General features: G+C 43.8%; 1 protein-coding gene across 1 annotated transcript in view; it reads left to right on the top strand.

The window, feature by feature from the left end:
* LOC147111293 (rab GDP dissociation inhibitor alpha-like) overlaps positions 1–12,260 on the top strand; it is a 47,449-nt gene extending 35,189 nt beyond the window's left edge. The window contains exons 8-11 of the mRNA XM_086002053.1: positions 578–749; positions 1,399–1,543; positions 9,894–9,948; positions 11,513–12,260. Of these exons, the coding sequence (XP_085858179.1) occupies positions 578–749; positions 1,399–1,543; positions 9,894–9,948; positions 11,513–11,665 (525 nt within the window). The 3' untranslated portion in view covers positions 11,666–12,260. The remainder of the gene's footprint in view (positions 1–577; positions 750–1,398; positions 1,544–9,893; positions 9,949–11,512) is intronic.
* The last annotated feature ends 11,399 nt before the right edge of the window (positions 12,261–23,659 follow it).

Here is a 23,659-nt window from a genome sequence, read left to right as displayed (position 1 = left end):
ATCACAAAATATTCTGAGAAAAATTAATCTAATTTGCATTTGAATGAATCAACACTCTGCTTCCACCATCCCCTAAGGCAGCCTCTTCCACTTTACCACTTGCTCACTGAAAAAGAATTCCGCACATTAGTTTTGAATTTAGCCCCTTCAAGTGCAGGCCGTGTCCTCTGGTTCTACTGTTCTGGACAAGGTGATGCAGCTGGTGATGTTCTACATTATCAAAAATGATTGCTGTTTGTTTTGGGTAGCATTTATTTATAGTGTGTTCTTTTCTGTGGCGAATGACCCAGTGTTCGGTTTATTCCCTCCTTTTTAGGGAGGTGGGATTTATATTGATTTCATTTTCAATTGTGGGGGGGAAAGCACTGTTGGGGAAGAACAATTGCATAAAATGTAAAATACTGCCCACCCCAATGAAGATTTTTTTCTTGTTTGTTCATCTTGTAGCTTTTTGAGGAGAACTTCAATGTTTTCACGGTACTGAGGCAGCTGGTTCAGGGGCCTAATATCTTGGTCGCTAACTGGGAAATCATTCATTCAGGTCTTTTAATTTTTTTTTTTCTTTTTACATATCCAGATTGCTCGTTGCAAGCAGCTGATCTGTGACCCCAGCTACGCACCCAAGCTGACAAAGAAGGTCGGAAAGGTCATCCGGGTCATCTGCATCCTCAGCCACCCAATCAAAAACACTAATGATTGTAACTCCTGTCAGATCATCATTCCACAAGTGCAGGTCAACAGGAAGTCCGGTAATGCATGACATTTAAAGCAACATAAATCACATCTTGTATGAGGGAGAAGGAATTGCGTAGATCAGCTAGAGTCCTTGGCGCCACATGTGGCAATTGAACAAATATCAACACCGTTAAAAGTACAAGGGAAAGCTCCATTGATGCCTGGGTGGGATGCAGTAGTGAAGATGTCAACCAGCTTCAATTGCCAGCCCATGCTGAAGTAACTGATCTCCACCAAGGCAATGCTAGGGGGTCCACAACTGGCCTTTGTGACCTGGGCTAGTGAGAGGAAAATACAGCTAAGGTTCCCAGTCCTGATGGCTCTCCATTCATCCCAGCTGGAAAGTGTATGTGTATGTGTGTGGATGTTTGGTGAGGACAACATCTCCCTTCCCCTGCCCCCCCCCCCCCCCCCCATCACAGTTGAACAGCCTCCTATTGCCCTGTGTCTAGATTCACACACAAGGATCAGCCACTTGAGCACATCGGAGAACGGCCACTGCCTGTAGAATCGTACTGCAGCAGAATTGGACGCCATCCTGAAAGGAAGAGAAAAATGGGTCACTGCAGGCATTGGGGGGAAGTGGTAATTGTACGATTTTGCCGCGTTAGATTTCTTCAAACATAGGGCAACGTCATTAAAACAAATGAATTCTTCCTTCAGACATCTATGTTTGCATCATGTCGTACGCACACAACGTGGCAGCTGAAGGAAAGTACATTGCCATTGTCAGCACTACCGTGGAGACCAACAATCCTGAGAAGGAGGTTCAGCCAGCGCTAGAACTCCTGGAGCCCATCGACAAATCGTAAGGCACTTTCTATATCTTGGGTTGTCATTTATAGATGTAAGGAATGTTGCAATCTGTTTTGCATTGTATTTACAGCACAGAAGCAGGCCATTCAGCCCAACAGGTTCATGAAGGTGTTTATGCTCCACACGAGCCTCCTCCCACCCCTCTTCATCCAGCCCCATTGAAATATCCTTCTGTTCCTTTCTCCCTCATGTGGTGCTGGAGGACTGCTAATGTTGTACCGTTGTTTAAGAAGGGAGAAAGCGGTAGAGCGAGTAATTACAGGCCAGTCAGCCTAACCTTGGCGCTGGGGAAAATTATTAGAAAAAATTTTGAGGGACAATATTAATCATCATTTAGAAAAACAAATTAATCACGGATAGTCAGCATGGATTTGATCAGGAAAGGTTGTGTCGGTGACTAAATAGTTTGAATTTTTTAAGGAGGGTTGTGCTTTTAACGTAGTTTACATGGATTTTAGAAAGGCTTTTGACAAGGACTCCACATGGCAAACTGGTCAAAAAAGTAAAAGTCCATGGGATCCAAGGGAAAGTGGCAAGTTGGATCCAAAATTGGCTCGGTGGCAGGAAGCAAAGGGTAATGGTTGATGGATATTTCTGTAGCTTGAAAGGCTGTTGGTTCTGCAGGGCTCAATACTAGGTCCCTTGCTTTTTGTGGTATATATCAATGATTTAGACTTGATCATAGAGAACATGATTAGGAAGTTTGCAGATGAAACAAAAATTGGCCGTGTGAAGAAGAAAGCTGTAGACTTCAGGAACATATCCGTGGACTGGCCATGTGTTTATCTAGCTTCCTCTTAAATGCATCTATGCTAGTCGCCTCAACAACTCCTTGTGGTAGCAAGTTCCCCATTCTAGCCACTGTCTGGGTAAAGATGTTTCTCCTGAATTACTACTGGATTTATTAGTGACTGTCTTATATTCATGACCCCAAGTTTTGGATTCCCCCGCAGGTGGAAGCATCTCAACGTCTACACTATCAAACCCCTTTTATAATTTTAAAGACCTATTCGGTCACTCCTCAACCTTTTCTCTCTCCTAGAGAAAAGAGCCCCAGCCTGTTCAGTCTTTCCTGATAGTTATAACCTCTCAGTTCTGGTATTATTCTTGTAAATCTTTTTTGCACCTTCGCCAGTGCCTCTATCCTTTTTGTAATATGAAGACCAGAACTGTGCACAGTACTCCAAGTGTGGTCTAACCACAGTTCTATTCACGTTTAACATAGCTTCTCTGCTTTTCCATTCTATCCCTCTAGAACTGAATCCCAGTGCTTTGTTTGCTTTTTTTATGGTCTTATTAACCTGTGTCGCTACTTTTTAGTGATTTGTGTATCTCTACCCCCCGAATCCTCTGCCCCTTTATCGCTTTTATTTTCCAAGGAGTATGTGCCCTCCTGATTCTTCCTACCAAAATGTACCACCTCACGCTTCCCTATATTGAAGTTCATTTGCCAATTACACGCCCATTCTGCAAGTTCATTAATGTCTTCCTGTATTTTTTCGCAGTCCTCCTCTATTAACTAAACCCCCCAATTTGGTGTCATCTGCAAATTTTGAAATTGTACTTCTGATTCCCGAGTCCAAATCGTTTATGTAAATGGGGAACAACGGTGGTATCTGCACTGATCCTCGTGAAAGACCACTTCCCAGCTTTTGCCAGTCTGAGTAGCTACTTTTAACCCATACTTTCTCTTTTGCTTTGTAGCCAGCTTGCTATCCATTCTGCTACTTGTTCCCTGATTCCACATGTTCTGACCTTAGTCATGAGTTTACTGTGTGGTACCTTATCAAAGTCCTTTGGAAAATCCAAATATATTATGTCTGCTGCATTACCCTTATCCACGTCAAAGAATTCAATAAGGTTGGTCAAGCTTCACCTTCCATTTTGAAATCCGTGCTCACTACTGTTTAATTTTTTTAATTATTTGTTCCTGAGATGTGGGCGTCGCTGGCAAGGCCAGCATTTATTGCCCATCCCTAATTGCCCTTGAATGTGGCAGCTCACCGTCACCTTGAACAGCTGCAGTCCGTGTGGTGAAGGTACTCTATGTTGTTAGGGAGGGAGTTCCAGGATTTTGATCCAGCGACGATGAAGGAACTGCGATATACTTCCAAGTCAGGATGGTGTGTGACTTTCACGGGAACTTGGAAATGGTGGTGTTCCCGTGCGCCTGCTGCCCTTGTCCTTCTAGGTGGTAGAGGTTGCGGGTTTGGGAGGTGCTGCAGTGCATCTTGTAGATTGTGCACACTGCAGCCACGGTATGCCAGTGGTGGAGGGAATGAATGTTTAAGGTGGTGGATGGGTGCCAATCAAGCGGGCTGCTTTGTCTTGGATGGTGTTGAACATCTTGTGTTGTTGGAGCTGCACTCATCCTGGCAAGTGGAGTGTATGCCATCACACTCCTAGCTTGTGCCTTGTAGATGGTGGAAAGGCTTTGGGGAGTCAGGAGGTGAGACACCCTCCACAGAATACCCAGCCCCTGACCTGTTGTTCCCACAGTATTTATGTAGCTGGTCCAGTTAAGGTTCTGGTCAATGGTGACCCCCCAGGATATTGATGGTGGGGGATTTGGTGATGGTGGGGGATTTGGCGATGGTAATGCCATTGAATGTCAAGGGGCGATGGTTAGACGCTCACTTGTTACAGATGGTCATTGTCTGACACTTGTGTGGCGTGAATGTTACCTGCCACCTGGAACAGCTTGGCTAGAGACGTTGCTCGTTCTGGAGCGCAAGTCTTCAGCATGACCGCCGCATTGTTGTCGGGGCCCACAGCCTTTGCTATATACAGTGCGCTCAGCCGTTTCTTGAATCGAATTGGTGTATCATTACTGGCTAGTTTGTTCATGCTTTTTAGTGGGACCTAATTCTCCTGGACTCTTGATCATTGCTTTAAATGTTTTCCACTGCTGTTTTTGTTTGTTTGTCAGTAAATTTTTCCAATTTTCCCTAGTTTCATTCTTATCCCTTAAAATCAGCTTTTTTCCAATTTATTACTTTGGTCTTTGCCTTACTTGTGTCCATCTCAATTTTTATCTTCAACCTGATTATGTTGTGATCGTTATTGCCTAGATGTTCCCCTATGCTTACTTCTCTTAGCTGTTCTGGTTAATTTCCCATTACTAGATCCAGCAGTGCGCCAACTCTTGTTTGGCTTTCTACATACTGGGTAGGAAAGAAATCCTGTGCACACATTGTAAAAACTCCATTCCCTGTATTCCTTTTGCTACCTCCTCGTGCCAGTTTATTTGGGGAGCTCCCATGATTGTCCTTTACTCATTTCACACATTTGCTTACATTTCACATATTTGCTTACATTTATTTTTCTCCTTTCCTCTATTAGGTGGTCTGTAGTATACCCCTATTAGTGTGATCAATCCCTTATCATTTATTTCAATACCCCCCACTTCTTTAAAGTCTGAATGATAGCCCTATTTATCCTTTCTGCTAGGACGCTGGTCCCACTCCACTTCAGGTGCAGCCCGTCCTAGCGGTACAGCTCCTTCCTGTCCTAGTACTTATGGGCTACATGTTGTGCGTACTTTTTGTGAATTCTGTTCTCCGCAACTTGGCTCGCATTACAGACAATATCCTATCTTGGGGAGTGGGAGTGCATTGGGTTGCAACTGTTGCACCAATGGTAACTTGTAGGGACTGATGTACCCCCAATTGGACATCTGTCATAAACTTTTAGATTGTCTTGGGCTTGTTGCCTATTGCTCAGTGCAGTGCAGCACACAGTCCTGACTCCTGGCCTGTGAAGGAGAGGGGTGTTTTGATTTATGTTTTCGTCTCCCAGTGGTTGGTTTGTGACTATAGCGTGAGGGTGGAGCTGTACGTTCTTGATTGCCACATTGCAGCTGCAGCTCCCGGCACCACGTCTGACTAGCTGGCAGGTCACAGGAGGGGTCAGGGAACGAAGTCTGGCTGCTTTCTTCATGTGACTGCGTGCATAGGCACTGACTTGGCGGGGGAAGCTGGAGAAAAGCTGCCAGGATTTCCAGCTTGGGGCGCCTACTATATTGGCAGGCCTCCCAGTGCCATTGTGATATGGAGATGTGTCTGTCAACCTAAAAGTAAGTTGGTGTGTACTTAGGGTGGTAGGTAGCATGATTCAGACGCACCTGAGGGGGCGAGACACCATGCAGAAACTGATGGGTGGAGGATCTTAAGGCGAGGTTGGGTAAATCAGTAATCCAGAGGGGAAGCAGCATTCATTTCCTGTTAACTCAGACCTGTCGTGTTGTATTGGCTTGATTTTATTATTGGATTTGGGTCCAGCTAGGCAGAAGGGAGTGTTATGAATTTTTGACTTTTTTTTTTTAAATTTGGCAATTCCGTATGACCGTCTGTCGCACCATGCAAGACATGGCCACAGTTGGAAGGAATCGGAGCGTGTAGAATAAATGAAGTAGTAATAATTAGTTTGGATTTTAAAAGTCTCTGGATTATAGGAGGGATGGGAAGCCTAAGGGAGATAAATAAACTGCATTATTCTATTATACGAGATGCCTGTGGCACAGGCTTATACCATCAAAATGCAAATATGGGACTAACGTTAGGACGTTTCCACCCAAAAAGTGATCAGCACGTGGAATGGATTTCCAGGTAAGACAATGTGGAGACAAAAATACTGCAATCAGTTTTAAGCAACAGTCTGATGCTTTTGGCAGGGATTGTAGATTCTGGATGGAGGGGTGAGCTTGGATTGGCCAAATGGTCTTCCTCATCAGTATCTTAGTGGAAAATTTTCCAGGAATTACAGACCGGTAAGCCTGACATCGGTAGTGGGGAAAATGCTAGAGTCCATTATAAAAGATGTAATAGCAGAGCACTTGAAAAACAGTGACAGGATCGGACAAAGTCAACATGGATTTACAAAAGGTAAATCGTGTTTGACTAATCTACTGGAATTTTTTGAGGATGTAACTGGTCGAATAGATAAGGGAGAACCAGTGGATGTGGTGTATTTGGACTTTCAGAAGGCTTTCGATAAGGTTGCGCATAAGAGATTAGCATGTAAAGTTAAGGCACTTGGGATTGGGGGCAAGTTATTGACTTGGATAGAGAACTGGTTGGCAGACAGAAAGCAAAGAGTTGGAATAAACGGGTCTTTTGCCGAGTGGCAGGCAGTGACTAGTGGGGTACCGCAGGGATCGGTCCTTGGGCCCCAGCTATTCACAATATATATTAATGATCTAGACAAGGGAACTAGATGTAATATCTCCAAATTTGCCGACGACACAAAGCTGGGTGGGCGTGTGTGCTGTGAGGAGGATGCCGAGAAACTCCAGGATGATTTGGACAGATTGGGCAAAAGCGTGGCAGATGCAATATAATGTGGATAAATGCAAGGTTATCCACTTTGGTGGCAAAAACAGGAAGGCACATTATTACCTGAATGGCAATAGATTGGGAGAAGGGGAAGTGCAACGAGACCTGGGTGTCCTTGTGCACCAGTCGCTGAAGGTAAGCATGCAGGTGCAGCAGGCAGTTAAGAAGGCAAATGGCATGTTGGCCTTCGTAGCGAGAGGGTTTGAGTACAGGAACAAGGATGTCTTGCTGCAGTTGTACAGGGCCTTGGTGAGACCACACCTTGAGTATTGTGTGCAGTTTTGGTCGCCTTACCTGAGGAAGGATGTTCTTGCCATGGAAGGAGTTCGGCGAAGATTCACCAGGCTGATACCTGGGATGGCAGGAATGACGTATGAGGAGAGATTGGGTCGATTGGGCTTGTACTCGCTGGAGTTTAGAAGAATGAGAGGGGATCTCATTGAAACTTATAAAATTCTGACAGGACTCGACAGACTAGATGCAGGAAGGATGTTCCCGATGGTCGGGGAGTCCAGAACCAGGGGTCACAGTCTAAGGATAAGGGGTAGGCCATTTAGGACAGAAATTAGGAGGAATTTCTTCACCAGAGAGTGGTGAACCTGTGGAATTCTCTACCACAGAAGGCAGTGGAGGCCAATACATTAAATATATTCAAGAAGGAGTTGGATATATTTCTTAAGGCTAAAGGGATCAAGGGGTATGGGGAGAAAGCAGGGACCGGGTACTGAATTTGGATGATCAGCCATTGAATGGCGGAGCAGGCTCAAGGGACCGAATGGCCTACTCCTGCTCCTATCTTCTATGTTTCTAGATGCTGAGTTTTTCTGACCGGTGACTGAAACTGACGAGCACTTTTTAATCTACAAAGTTCCCTTGCCAAATAACAATTGAGCTCTGATTGATGGGAGCCTGTTTTTACTTAACAATGTGGACTTGAGCAGGCTGACCCCCTACATTATCAGAATAATACATTGTACATTGCAAGCACTAATGCTCCTGTCCTCATCAAATATTTGTCTGACTTGCTGTGAGCAACGCTACAGGAGATGCACATGTTTGTGGACAAACCTCTATCAATAAGTTTACAATCTTGCTGCAGGAAGTGAGCCCCCATAATTGTTTGCTAAATATGAAGTGCAACCCATGTAGATCTGTTTTACGGTGGTTGCCACTATTGAGTTCTCTTTCCCAGCTGAACCATGTAGAGAACTGTTGTCCAGGTGGGTTAATGCATTCCAGTTACTTGCCAAAGGTACACCAAATTGGTGGTTATGTGACTTATCTGTGCCTTGAAATGACATTTTTATTTGAAAAACTTTTATAAGAAAAACATTTTTGACGCAGATTCCAGTTTGTAATTTTATCAAATCATATCGTTCTTTTAGGTCCGTGCATATTCAGGCACCAATAGGAGGCACTATTGGGGGGAGGGGGAATGGTTGCTGGTTCAATCCCCTATTTTACATCGGATATACAACACAGAAACAGGCCATTCGGCCCAACCAGTCCCTGCCGGCGTTTATGCTCCACTCGAGCCTCCTCCTGTCTTTCCTCATCTAAATTTATCAGCATAACCCTCTATTCTCTTCTCCCTCATATGCTTGTCCAGCCTCCCCTTTAAATACATCTATACTATTCGCTTCAACCACTCCCCGTGGTAGCGAGTTCCACATTCTCACCGCTCTATGGATGAAGAAGTTTCTTTTGAATTCCCTATTGAATTTCTTGGTGACTATCTTATATTGATGGCCTCTAGTTATGCTCTTCCCCACAAGTGGAAACACACTATCTACTCTTATCAAAACCTTTCATAATTTTAAGGGCCTCTAGGTCACCCCACAGCCGCCTCTTTTCAAGAGAAAAGAGACCCGGCCTGTTCATCCTTTCCTGATAGGTGTACCCTCGCATTTCTGGTATCATCCTTGTAAATCTTTTTGCACCCTCTCCAGTGCCTCTATCCTTTTTTTATAATATGGCGACCCGAATTGTACGCAGTACTCCTAGTGTGGTCTAACCAAGGTTAGATGGTGGAGCAGGCTCGAAGGGCCGAATGGCCTACTCCTCCTAGTTTCTATGTTTCTATGATACAAGTTTATCATAACTTCCCTGCTTTTTCAATTCTATCCCTCTTTTAAAAAAAATAAACCCTAGTGCTTGGTTTGCTTTTTTATGTCCTTGTTAACCTGTGTTGCTACATTTGGTATTTGTACTTTGCTGAGTTACTGATCTTGACAGCATTATTGAGAAGCGCTGAGGAAAAGCCAGGTGCCTCCACAGTGAGGGAAAGAAAATCGAAGTGTCTTCAGGCTCTTTACACCGATGAGTGGAGAGATGCTATTGGAGGCCTGGGGATAGACATTGCTCGACCTGGGGAAAGCCAAGTAGGGTGAGGAAGAAAAAAACGCAGGACATTTTGATTAATTACATGATTTGTAGAATTGGTTTGGGGGGGAGGGAAATTTGGCCCATCCGAGCACATCCATCCAGGAAGAGCCCACTGTTCCCGAGTTCACCTACTTCTGGTCACAGTATCCTGTTGTTTCTTGAAGGGATCCTGGGATTTTAACCCTACTGCCCTACACAGTAGGCCAATCTACATGTGGAGATCTCTGTCTCTCTCACTGCAAATGTAAACTTCCTGATGTTAGACCTAGATTTTCCTTTTCCCAGTTTCAACCTGTGCCCCCTTGTCCTTCTGTAACAGTTGAATTTAAATTATTCTGGATTCACCATTTTCTATACCGTTTACAATATTGTGTTTCTGCTCCTTAATAGAGATATCAGTCACATTAGATGGAATGGTGGTGGGCTTCATATGTAGACTAGCACGACGCTCAGATGAATGAATCACCACAACATTTTTTGTGTACTTTTGCAATGGGGGTACTAATCCACTTTACCAGCCGTCCATATATGCTGAAATCCATCTCTTGTACATTTTGATTGCTTAAAGTTTTCTTCTTTAATCAGATATCAAAAACCTCTAACTTGTTTTATCTGCTGTTCCAGATTTGTTTCAATCAGTGACTTGTACCAACCAACAGATGATGGAAAAACAAGTCAGGTAGGGGGTTGACAATTACAGGAGTGACATCGGGTTTATTCAGAGCGTGCGTTGAATTTTACATGAGTCGCAGTTATAAATTTGGAAAACGCGGAATATGCTGGAACTCCATGGCCTAGCTTTTCTGATCGTAATGCTGACCGGAACCCATCCATTTGAAATGGGTTGCCGTTGATATTACAGTCAGAAAATCCAAGTGCATATATCTGAAGCTGTTTCTGATCGATGGGGCTCTATAGCCTTTGTTCCCCTCCGTGAAACATCCTAGAGTTGAAATGACAGGCAGACTTCTCCCCAAATGGTGCCCAATTGGCTGAAGACACATCTGTAACTGACCATGAAACATATGGTGGCAGTTTTTCCCCTTCTACCAAGAGGATTTGGACATTGCACCCCGGCCAAGATCCCAAAAAAATCATTCAGCTAAAGTTGGCAAATCTGAGTGTCAATCTTGGAATTAGAATCATCTCGTTGAGAAGTCACCTGAGATAACTGGCCGCCTGCTTTTAATAAGTGTTAATTGGATAAATGGCATTGATTGGCCAGTCGTGCAGGATGTTGGTGTGCTGGTACCCTGTGGCACCAAGCTGTGAGTTGCAGATTCTGCCCTGTGCTTGTCTTCTCGGTAAATTCATGCTCTCAGTTGGAATATGTGGGAGGGGTTGTAAATAAAGGGTTTTATAAACCAGGAAATGGACCATATTCACAGGGGAAAACTAACAACCCCGTTCAAAGCACTTTGACTTCTCAACTGAGTTCATCATTCATCCATATTGAGGGTTGCAGAACTTTGCTGAGAATTGGGTCAAAACAAAACACAGCTGCTGCTTCCCTGCGATGACCCAAGATGCTGAAATTTCTCTTGTGATGGCAAGATTGCTCAGTAGCTGTGAAGAGGAAACTGATTTTAATTAACTTGCAGTCATGTGAACTAACCCAGGTTTATGCAGTTTGTAAATTCCCCCTACGGATTTGAAGAAGAGACTTTAGCTCATTTTGAGAGATTTGACATTAATTGTGAATTTGTTGTTGCTGAGGTACAAACTTGGCAGCAGCAGTTTGTGGTCTTTTCTGGGGGAACTGTTGACTCAGGGCCAGGCCTTTTCTTGGAGAGGTACTGACATGAATCTTGCCATTCATGTAGAAATGACTTATGGAATAATACTGAGCAGCCTGCTGGTGGCGCTGTCCAGGGAGAGTATAAATACTCTGGCATGGGCCCAGCTTGCTCAGGACATTTTGTAAACGGGAACTAGTGAAGGACACAACTAGACCTCCATGTTGAGAAACAGTTGATTAAAGCTTTGTTTAATACTCAGACCAAGTGCCTAGTAGTTTTCTTACGTCAGGTACATTTGTGTTACTCTTGCACATCTCCTCACAGTTGGCTTACGAGCCATAGCAGCAGGTTGCTGCCTGGCCACATGAGTTTGGAGACCTAAAACACGAGGCAGGAATATAACTCCTTTTTATTTATATTTTTTTTAAAAAACAAGCAGTGGGGAGGGGAATAACAAAGAATGCCTTCTCTAAATGTTTGCTCTTTGATTGTTTTGGCTTGCAGATTTTTATCTCTGCTTCTTATGATGCCACCACCCACTTTGAGACAACTTGCGACGACATAAAAAGCATCTACAAGCGAATGACGGGCACGGCCTTCGACTTTGAGAACATGAAGCGCAAACAAAATGACGTCTTTGGGGATGATGTGCAGTAATCGTACACTAGGTTGTGTTCTGTTCCTTCACAGCACTTTCACATGAGAATACTGATGGAACTATTAGCGAGTTAGATTACAACTTCCAGAGATACGTACAGTTGTCCAAAGAAACACCCACCTCTTCATTATGATTTGTTTTTCAAATGTTCTGTTTCTCTTTTATGGGGGGTGGCAAAGAGACAAGATTTCCAAGTCCAGTCTGGCCTATGTGGTCCTGTACTAAGTAGATAAAATGTTGCGCGATGGGAAGGTTTGTCATATATCGGTGCTTCTGTTACTGTGAAATCATTCGCCAGGCCCAGCTGTATGAAGATTTTAAGTCTCGCTTTCACAAAATGCCCCACTATTTGCATGTGAATAAAATGCATCCCTTCCTGTGAGTACAAACAGAGGGTTTGTGCAAACCGGTCTGACTGTGAATTTTTCATTTCCCCCCTGCATCGTTGTGGGGGGGTGGATTAACATCCTTTTTTTTCTGGTGGTAGAAATGGAGAGGTAACTCTTGATATGTACTGTTACTGATCAGTATTTGGAGCATCTCCCTAGTTTGTGACCTTATTTATTAAAAAAAAAATTGTTCATAAAACCCTGATTTATAAGGTGTCCTGGAGATCTGTACAAACCCCTTCCCATCTGCACAGATTACAGCACCAATTGCAGCAAGCAGAACGATTATTAGCAAGGAGATTCACTTGTAGCGTCTCTGCTCTGCAGTATTGGGACCAGTCTTCTTGACTTCTTTACTGACTTGGCACAGGCTAGCAGTTTTGTTCATTTTGGTTTTGTTGACCTGCAAGGCCCCACAGGCACAGCACGGGTAAGCAGTGAGGCAAATCCCAGCTACTGGAAGGGAAGAGCTTTGAGGAATGAATTGGCAAGCTGGGGCTCTTCATTCTCTGAGGAGTTGCCTCGGAGGTGACCGTCCAAAGATGCACAAGTTACTTAACGAGCCACAAACTAAACCCAAAGTAATATTTTCCTCCAGGGCAGAGGTGGTCCACAACTGGAATGAGTTGCTAGGGAGAGCGGTTGAGCCAGGACACTGGATTTATTTAAGAAACATTGATGATGTAATGGGCATACGGAAGAAAGTGTTAAAATGGACTGAAAACCCTTTTTCATTTAAACCTATCTTGTGATTGGGGAACAGGCAGTCTGCTAAATATTTGTGAATAATCAAATAATAAACTTTAATTACTGATGCTGCTTCCCTCTCCAGTTACTTTCTCCAAGTTGCTTTCCCCTAAATAGCTCCTCCTTGTTTGTATTTGTTTATTTCCACTTGTATGGAATCGAGCCCCAACATAAGCTTTTGAGCCCAAATCCACCAACTGTCAAAAAGCAGCAAGGGATAGGTTTGGACTGAGGTGATTAAATGCACCGTGGGGCACGATGGCCCCTCTGCTGCTGGGTGTGGTGGAAGGATGCGGTTGTTGTCTGGAAGGTAGCAGGCCAGGATTGAACGATGTGATGACTGATTAATCTTGGAGTGTTGCTTGATTATCTTTGAAGATCGGGAGTATTTATACATGACTTGCCTTCAGGAGATTGAGTGAGAGCCGTCTTTCGGTTGAGATGTTAAACCGAGGCCCCATCTGCGCTCTCGGGTGAATGTAAAAGATCCCATGGCACTATTTTGAAGAAGAGCAGGGGAGTTATCCCCAGTGTCCCGGCCAATATTTATCCCTCACGCAACATAACAAACAGTAACACCTTGCTGTTTGTGGGACCTTGCTGTGTGCAAATTGGCTGCCGTGTTTCCTACCTTACAACAGTGACTCCACTTCAAAAGTACTTCATTGGCTGTAAAGCGCTTTGGGACATCCGGTGGTCGTGAAAGGCGCGATATAAATGCAAATCTCTCTTTTTCTTTCTATGATAGGATAGATTATACCCTTTAAGAAGAGGCCTCATGGGACAAATAGCCTCCTCATTCCCACATTTTCTTATTACTTGCATTTTCCAACTCTTCAAAACCAAATTAAATGAATCTTTGACTCTGCACTGGTTGTAAATGGGTTTCACTAATTTTTGATAAATAGCATGTCAAATATTTACAGGGGTAATCTTTCCTGAACACTAAAAGGGCAGCAATGAAACACTGAGGCAGGGCACAGCACAAGCCTAGTTTCCTATAGATCGTTCCAGGTTCCAGAAACTAGATCCCATAGGAGTTTATAAATTGACTATCTTTGTAATGGTTATGTGGCAGAAACATTTCTGTGAAAGAGCAAGTAGACTTGTTTTAATTATAAAGATTTTAAATATCTTGCCTATGATGAGACTCATAACTGGATTTTGGTCAATGCAGTGTATGGATCTAGCTCCTTAGTCCCTCATCTTGCATCGAAAGTACTGCCTCGTTGCTGGGTGCTTGAATTTTAGTTGTGGTGGATACACCTGCTTCCTTACACAGGCTACTTTTTTAAGGTTCCTTGTTTCTTCTATAGAATAAAACTGGACATTGTCAGCAGATAAACGTAACCAACTTTATTTGTGCACAGTTAACCCAGCAGAGAAACTCCATAGCAACATAGAAAAATAGGAGCAGGAGTCGGCCCTTCGAGCCTGCTCCGCCATTCAATATGATCATGGTTGATCCTCTATCTCAATACCATGTTCCTGCTTTCTCCCTATACCAATTGATGCCTTTTGTGTCTAGAAATCTTATCTATCTCCTCAAATATATTCAGTGACTTGGCCTCCACAGCCTTCTGTGGTAGAGAATTCCACTGAGTGAAGAAATTCCTCCTCATCTCAGTCCTAAATGTCCTACCCTGTATCCTGAGACTGACCCCTCGTTCTAGACACCCCCCCCCCCCCCCCGGCCCCAGCCAGGGGAAACGTCCTCCCTGCATCCAGTATGTCTAGCCCTGTCAGAATTTTATACGTTTCAATGAGATCCCCTCTCATTCTTCTAAACTCTAGTGAATACAGGCCTAGTCGACCCAATCTCTCCTCATACAACAGTCCTGCCATCCCAGGAATCAGTCTGGTGAACCTTCGCTGCACTCCCTCCTATGGCAAGTATATCCTTTCTTAGGTAAGGAGACCAAAACTGCGCACACTACTCCAGGTGTGGTCTCACCAAGGCCCTGTATAACTGTAGTAAGACATCCTTGCTCCTGTACTCAAATCCTCTTGCAATGAAGGCCAACATACCATTTGCCTTCCTAACTGCTTGCTGCACCTGCATGTTTACTTTCAGTGACTGGTGTACAAGGACACCCAGGTCCCTCTGTACATCAACATTTCCCAATCTATCACCATTTAATGTCCAGTCAATGTTCAACAGTTCTGCTTCGTTTCTCTTTGTCTCCTCTCTTGGTAGCTGTGCACAAAGTCAATAGGATGTTCAACTACATAACCAAAACCATAGAATATGAGTCAGAGGAGGAAATGATCAAACTATATAGTGCTCTGGTCATGCTACGCCTTGAATACTGTGTCCAAGTCTCGCCGCTAAGAAACAAGCTATTTCAAGTGCTGGAGGCAGTGCCGAGAAGAGCCACAAGGCTGATTTTTTTTTTTCTGCCTCCGCCCCCTGGCGCACCCCACCCCCTGCCCCAGTGTCTGGGGTCTGAGTTATAAGGAAGGTCTTGGGCTTTACAGCTTCGAAAGAAGGTGTCTGAGAGATGATCTTGTAGAGATATACAAGATTGTTAAGGACATAGAGAAAGCTAACCCAGAATATTGGCCTGGATTTTGCAGGGCCAATGATGTGCGGCGTAAGCCCTCTGCATGGCCCCGCAAGTTCCGGGTTTCTGCACGTGCTGCGCAAGCGCAAAAACCTGGAACTTGCCATCTTTCAGGGTTCACCTTGACGGACCATCTGTATGCGCCCCAAAAACAATTTTGCTACCCCAGAGTTGGGCAATATGCCCACGAAACCCTTACGCCTGGTAAAAGCAGGCATAGGGCCTGCTTTTACCAGCGTAAGGGTTAAAATAAATGTTAAATTAAAATTTAGAAAATTATTAAAACATACAAACATTTAAAATTAGTTTATGTAAATTTAGGGCCAGATAAAAAAAAATATTTTTTCAAAATTAAATTTTTATTTTAAATCCTTAATCAAAGGGACTTTTAATTAATTTTTGAACATGGGAATATTTATTTTTATTATAATTGTTTATTTGGGGATTTCTCATAAGCTTATGAGGAATCCTCCTTTCTAATTGGTTGGCCTGGCCCACGTGATCCCAGGGACGCTTCCGAACCGCCTGCTACCTCGGATCCGTGGGCTTTTACGCAGGCATACCCCTGGAGGCCCAGGACCCGAAAACTCCGAAGCCTGGGAGCCAGCAGGTACTTTAGTATATTTTTTTTGGCTCGGAGGCATACTCCAGAGTTGTGCCTCCAACCACAAATTTTCCTATGGAAAGTCCCCCATTGTGTCAAAGGCCAAGCTTGCCATCTTCCAGCCATTGTTTCCAAAAGTTTAGACTCTTGAATGCTGTGATCCTCTTAGAGGGACATGGTGCTGATATTTGGTTCTTGATGTGCTCTATTCAACGAGAGTTTGTCATAACATGTCAACTAGGTTGGGGAATTTTATTGGCCACTCAAGTCTCCCATACATCCAAATTGCTCGACACTGGAGCTTTGCTGATTCAAAGGCCTTCACTTCATCTTCTAAGCAAAAGTGACAAGTGAGCAGTCTGCTGGAGAGCCAGTGTACCTTGGTGTAGAAGACCAGATGCTGACCGTCATCTCCCATCTCTGCATAGTGCAGGATTGGGCAATATCACTACATCTGGTTTGTTGCTTTGTGTTTGGCAGGTATGCACAAGGGTTCTTTTCCGAGTTTGGGTATGAATGTACCATATGATGTCACTTGAAGTCCCCACCAATACCTATAATAACTGAGTTTGGGACATAGTCTTAATATTTTCAAATAATGAACCCCCCCTCCCATATTGCCCCATTGATTAAATTTAATTATCAAGATAGTATTTTTTGACCTATTACCTCCTTCCATTTCAATACAGATAAATTACAATAAAAAACTGACTTGAGTGGATGAAATTCATTTTATAGGTACTTCTAATCTTGTTGTCTATACTCTATGATGTCTAGTGTTTCTCTGATTGGATTTCTGCTGATTGGATTGGATTTGTATTGCCTTTAAAGACTGATTTTAGTTTCTCTTCCCCTTTTTTAATTTTCTTGTAGCTCATTAACCAAATTGTTATGTAATTGTAGTTTAAATATCATTTATGAGACCATAATATAATTCTGCACTTACAGTATTTCAGAGTGGCATCCATTTTGTGGGATAATTTCAAATTACTTTCTTCCCCTGTGTAACCTGTGCATAAACCTGAACGTTGCTGCTTGCACACTCTGAGCAAAGCTGCCCTATTATTCAGTTAATTTCCGGTCTTACTTTCACACCGCCCCCTACCCCATGACCAAACTATTTCCAATCCCATCATCAATGGTTTACCTTTTATACCCAAGGGCATGCTGATTGGCAGATTTTTCCACATTGATCCAACATTCCTGTAGTCGTAGGGTTATTAAGCGGCGAGGCTACATTCCGTGAGGAGGGGGGACTAGTTGGGCCGAGCCGCCTGTTTGTGTTGTAATTATCCCATGTAATTTAAATAGAGAATTGTGTAATGCAGAGATGCCATTATCTGCATCACACTTGGCTTCAAACATGAGCAGTCAACAGGCCCAGCACTTGCTTGTCCAAGGGGAAAGGACTGATGAACTAAAAAGCATAAGGGAACTTTTTCAATAGGTTACCAGTGAAGGCCATTGAAGCAGACCATATAAATGGGACAAAGATGTTTTGGGAGAGAAGAGGCTTGGAGCAATGGATGGTGGGATTGACTTACGAAAATGGGGAAGTGTTTTTGGCCGAGGCCTTTTGCCTGTTCTGAAAAAGTTTGGTATTTTATTAATGAGACAATTAATTTTAGTTGACAATGTTTGGGAAAAATATCTATCTAAAAATTAAGTGTCAGATTGTACCAGCATCTGGAACTTGTCTTTTTTCCCCCATCTGGTGTTCGAGTTTATTATTCAGAGAAAAATTAATTCACTTAATTTTAGTGGACTGCATTTTCTTTCCTTGAGAGCGCAGGTTTGAATGCATTTCAGACAGAGGGCAGCAAAGGTCTCTTTCCCTTGACAGTTAATAGTACTGAAAGAAATGAGGGTTGTTAGGTTTTTGGACTGACCATGGAGAGGGTCGCAGCCAAGCCTGATATGTCAAGCTGCGGTTTCAGTTCCTGTCCTGTCCAATTTTAGATTAGGCAGAAGGTAGGGACACTAGTTGGACATTAGCAACAAACACTGGGATTTATTTGTCTGAGGTTTCAAAGCACCTTTAGGGACACTGATTTACACCTTTTTAATAAGGTGGCCAAAAGTGAGAGTCTGAAAGCACTGGACCTCACCCAAGGTGGGTAGTTTGAACCAACCAGATCCTGGTGGTCATTTATCCACATAATTTTAGATTGATTGATTTATTTCTGATTGATCATTAATCCACAGTATTAAAGCTGAATGAAGGAAAATAAATCTGTTAGTATTGTTAAAAGGACACTTTAATTTGAATGATTTTGTTATGTAATACTACTTGAAAAGAAAGACTTGCTTTATATATAACACCTTTCATGAACAGCCAATGAAGTACTTTTGAAGCGTAGTCACTGTTGTAATGTAGGAAACGCGGCAACCAATTTGCGCACAAGCTCCTACCAACAGCATGAGATGACCAGATAACCTTTTTCTTAATTGATAGCAAAATACTGCGGATGCTGGAAATCTGAAACAACAACAGAAAACGCTGGAAAAACTCAGCGGGCCAGGCAACATCCGTGGAGAGAGAGAGTTAACGTTTCAGGTCGAAACCCTTCGTCAGAACTGAGGGGGGAAAAAAGCAGGAAATGAAAAAGCAAGTTGGGGGCTGGGAAATTTCCCAGTTCTGACGAAGGGTTTCCACCTGAAACGTTGACTCTGTTTCTCTCTCCACGGATGTTGCCGGGCCTACTGAGTTTTTCCAGCGTTTTCTGTTATATTTTTAAAAATTGATGTTGGTTAAGTGACAGGACACCAGGGAGAATGCCCTTGCTCGTCTTTGAAATCACATCAATAACTGAGGGGGCAGACAGGGCCTCTCACCCTCAGTACTGTACTGACGTGCCGGCCTAGATTTTTGCGCTCAAGTTTCTGGAGTGGGACTTGAATCCACAACCTTCATGACTGAGGCGCGAGTGCTACCAACTAAGGCACAGCTGATACTTTTTAAATTGCAATGAAAGGAACTATTTTCACACATCTATTTCTCTCATATGTTTGATTTTAAACTGCTCTGCTTTAAGAAAATACATTTATTGTCGGTTTCTCGGTGGTAGCACTCGCAACTCCTGAGGCTAAAGGTTGTGAGTTCTAGTCCCACTGCAGGACTTGAGCATATAATCAGGGCTGCAATTTCAATGCACTATTGAGGGTGTGAATTGCCTCCTTTTCGGATAGAGACGTTAGGCTCTCAGCCTTTCAAGTGGATGTAAAAGATCCTATGGTACCATCCAGAGCAAGTAGGGGAGTTGTGTGTGTCCTGGGCAACGTCTATTCCTCAACCACCACAATCAAAGCAGACCAGCCGGTTGTTTCTCATTTACAGTTTGTGGGATCTCGTTGTGTACAAACTGGTTGTCTCGTTTGCCTACGTAACAGTGACTACATTTTTTTAAAGTAATTGGCATTGGTTGAGGAATGTTTTGGGACATAGGATCTGAAAGGCGTTCTATAAATGCAAGTTCTTAGAATATTCCTTGCAATGACCTTGAATGGTGAACTTGCTTTTCGAGTTCATGATTTTAACTGGTAGGAAAATTCTTACAGGACAAATTCTGCGCAAAATGGTTGCCCTACTCCACCTCTGACTAGCTTTCCTTTCCCTCCTAAGAGGTACAATTACGAGCAACCCTTCAGTACCTTTCCCCAAGTAGCCAACCTTCATTTGCAGTCTAGACATTGAGTGTTGGCAGGCTATTGAACTGAAATGCAGCAGGACCAAATCCAATCTCCTAATCAGATGTGCACACTTTCCAGCACGGACCATTGGCTAATGATCGGAGTAGAGAACCTTGGCTAAAATCGGGTACAAGCACTGACTTATCGTTCAAGTCTGGGACTTTCTTGCTCTGCAGAGTTCAGTACCACACCAACTGGTGCACAGCCACTGAGCCAAGGGGGGGCTTCAACCCTCATAAAGCAGAGACTTAAAAGGACTGAGACCAGTGATGACCAGGATTATGTGATGATTATCTTGCCCTTTTAGTGAGTTATTGGTTAATTACAGTCATTTAAGCATGATAATCTTTTCTTAAATTATATTAAACACCACAAAGCTAATGACCAACTTCAAAGATGCACGTCTAACAGGACCGCGTCATGCAAGTGTGAGTTCTGTCAGAAACACGTGCTTGCTGTGTGTTCACCATCGCGCTCTGTGGCCTAGAAATGCCAAAGTTTCAGATGGCTTGTGTATTGCTCTGTACTCGACACTTTCCTGTGTGGCAAGAAAAATCTGAGAATGTGCTGCTGTTGGGACCTGAATTATCAAATATTTAAAAAAAGTAAAAAACAATGAGTCTTGTTTCTTTCTTAAAAGATGTGGTTTATTTTAAGTGAAGTAGAAAGTAGAGATGCTACTGGTGATCTTGTTGAGCGTGAATGAAGTTTGGGTTATTTATTGCTTTCTACTTTCTAAGCTTCACTTAAAATAAACCACATCTTTGTTCCAAACTGATCGAGCAGGCATGGTAAGTCAGGAAATTACGGCTGGTTAATCATAGAAATTGCAGCATAGAAGGAACCGTGCCTGGGCTGGTGTTGGCTTCTTAGCTGGAGCTATCTGCTCTAATCAAATTTCCTTATATTCTTTTACTTTCAACAACAATGTACATTTAGCTAGCGCCTTCAATGTAGCAAAACGTCCCAAGGCGCTGCACAGGAGCGTTAAACAAAATTTGACACTGAGCCACAAAAGATATCCGCACAGCTGACCAGAAGCCTGACCAGAGGTAGGCTTTAAGGAGGAGAGAGAGGCATGGGAAGGGAATTCTAATGCCCAGGCAGCTGAAGGCACGGCCACCAATGGTGGGGCGATGAAAACGGGATGCGCAGGAGGCCTCGGATGGTTGTAGGGCTGGAGGAGATTACACAGATAGGAAGGGGTGAGGCCATGGAGGGATTTGAAAACAAGGATGAGAATTTTAAGAGTAGTTTTTAAATACTTACATTCAATTTCCTTTTAAATTATCTTATTTGCCCTGCCTCAATAGCCACTTGTGACAAAGCATTATAATAGACAGTTCTTCTAACTTCCCCTTCATTCTTCTTGTGATTATTCTGAATCTATTCCTCCTAGTTACCAATTTGACAGCCAGTGGCCAGAAGCTTGACCCTCTCAAAACCTTTAATGCTTGTGAAAATGTTTATTCGATCCCTTTTAATTGTGCTTTGTCCCAGTGGAAAAAGCACACATTTTCCAGCCTTCATAACCATAACCTCTCATTCCTGGCATCACTCCAACCAATCTTGGCTGTGCTCTTTCCAAGGCTCTAACATTCTTCCTGTCACGGGGGTACCCAGAACTGCATGCAATACTCCAACTATGGCCTAACCAATGTCTTCTACAAATTTAACATCACTTCCTTGCTTTTTGCCTTTTGCCTTTTTCTTAATGGCTTTTTATCCAAGCACTTGTAACTTCTTAATCTTTAAGCTTAGAAAGCTGATAAATTGCAGTCAGAAACAAAGAGTAAGAGGTAAGCAGTTCCATGGCGTTCAAGTCCTGCGATAGAAAGTTAAAGCAAGACGCAGTATGATGTCTTGATGTGAAACAGTGAGGATGAAAGAGTTAATATACTTTTACCAGCTAATTTGTAACTCTTACAAGAGATGAGACTGTAATGTATGTACCTTTAAGGGAGAGAACTACTTTTTACAGCTCCTGTATACTGTAGTACCGGCAGTGACCACACCTGTATATAAACCCTGAGTCGTGATCTGTACAGTTAGTTCTAGAGTAACCCTCATTCAGTAAACACCTGTTGAATCGTTCCCTGCAGTCTGTTGTCTGATTATTGAAGGACAAACATTAAGATACACGGATCTAACATTGGTGATGAGCAGATTCAAACCTACCTGCAACTCTGCATCACCTCCCAGGGATTCGCTCCTGGAGAACAGTGGAAGAAGGCCGAGTCCAGAAGAACGGGCGTCGACCACGGGCAACCGCCCAGTCATCCAGCAGAGATTTGAGCATCGCAGGGGAGGCTGTCGAGAGCCAGGCTTGGCTTTCCAGTCGCGGTGGTTCAGGGGCACGGGCTGGCAACAGGTACTGCGCAGACCCTTCCCAGACAGCGACGGGCTAGAGCCCAACCAATCGGCACTGAAAAAGGCCGAGCAGCGTCGACGGGGGAAAAGAGAGAGGGCAGAGCGCACAGGGCGCAGCCGGTGTTCAGGACCGAGCGGCGTCAACGGGGGAGAGAGACGAGAGAGAGCAGAGCGCAGCCGGTGTTCAAGGGCCGAGCAGCATTAACGGGGGAGAGAGGCGCGCAGGAAAACGCGAGGCGCTTCTATTACCACGAGGACCGCAGAGAGCAGCGTTGGCAGCAGCGCACAAAACCCACAGGGCGTCACCATTTGCCACGAGGACCGCCGAGAGCGGCGTTGGCAGCAGCGCGGGAGACGCCATTTTAAGCCGCAGCGGGGAAGAAAGGTAAGCGCGGGACACGCCATTTTAAGCCAGTCTAACCACACCCAAAAATGCCGAAGAGTGGCAGTACCACAGCATTCGACAATGAAGTCAAAGATTGGATGACATATGTCGAACGCATAGAAGTATACTGCAAGGCGAATGAAGTGCCAGATGACAAGAAAGCGCTGGTATTGTTGAATTCAATGGGTGCAAAAATGTATGGCTTACTACAAAACCTAGTAACCCCAGAGAAGCCAGTAGAAAAGGATTTTGAAAACAGTGTGTCAATCCTACAGGACCACTTAAACCCCACACCGCTGCTGATAACAGAAAGATTTAAGTTTCACAAAAGGAACCAGCATAAAGATGAAAGTAATGCTGAGTATTTAATGGAACTGCGCAAGCTATCGAAACACTGCCAGTTTGGAACGGGACTAGCAGATACTTTAAGGGACAAGTTTGTGTGTGGGCTTCAAAGTGAAGGAACCCAGAAACGGCTTCTATCAGAAAAGGATCTTACGCTGGACAAGGCTTTCAGCATAGCAGTATCACACGAAGCAGCAGCACGGGGCGCGGCAGAGATACAATGGAGACCGCAAGAATATGGCACAAATGAAATGTCATACGGAACAGTGAAGTGCTATCGCTGCGGCAGAACAACACATGACCATAAGGATTGCTGGTTCAAGGACAAAGTGTGCAGACAGTGTGGAAAAGTAGGATGCATAGCAAGAGTCTGCAGGTCGGGAAAGAAAACCAGCAGCAAGAAATCTCCACAGGAGAAGTACAAGAAGGTACATAAGGTGACGGAGAGTAGTTCAGACGAACAGAAAAGTGATACAGACTCCGGAAGCAAGGAGCTGGGTTGTCTGAAACTACATAATGTGATCAAAATGGAGGATCACCAAACTATCTGGGTCACGCTCAAGATAGCAGGAGTCCAAGTGAAAATGGAATTGGACACAGGATCAGCCCTAACGGTCATAAACCGAAGGGACTACAAGCGGCTATTCTCACATATACCCTTGAGAGATACAAAGATTGTCTTGAAGACGTACACGGGGCAAAAAGTCTACCCCAAAGGAAAAATAAGGGTGAACGTTATATATAACGGCAAGGAAACACCAAAAATGGACCTATATGTATTGCCAGATGGAGGACCACCACTACTAGGACGTGAATGGATCTGGAAGATACAGCTAGATTGGCATTCCATACAAGCACTGACTGTAGATGCCAAAAAGGATGACGACATCACACCTGGA

Source organism: Somniosus microcephalus, chromosome 11 (assembly GCF_052327205.1).
Source record: "Somniosus microcephalus isolate GS21.2 chromosome 11, FLI_Smic_1.0, whole genome shotgun sequence".
In the NCBI taxonomy this organism is placed as follows: Eukaryota; Metazoa; Chordata; class Chondrichthyes; order Squaliformes; family Somniosidae; genus Somniosus; species Somniosus microcephalus.
This window is presented reverse-complemented; position numbering and strand designations above follow the sequence as displayed.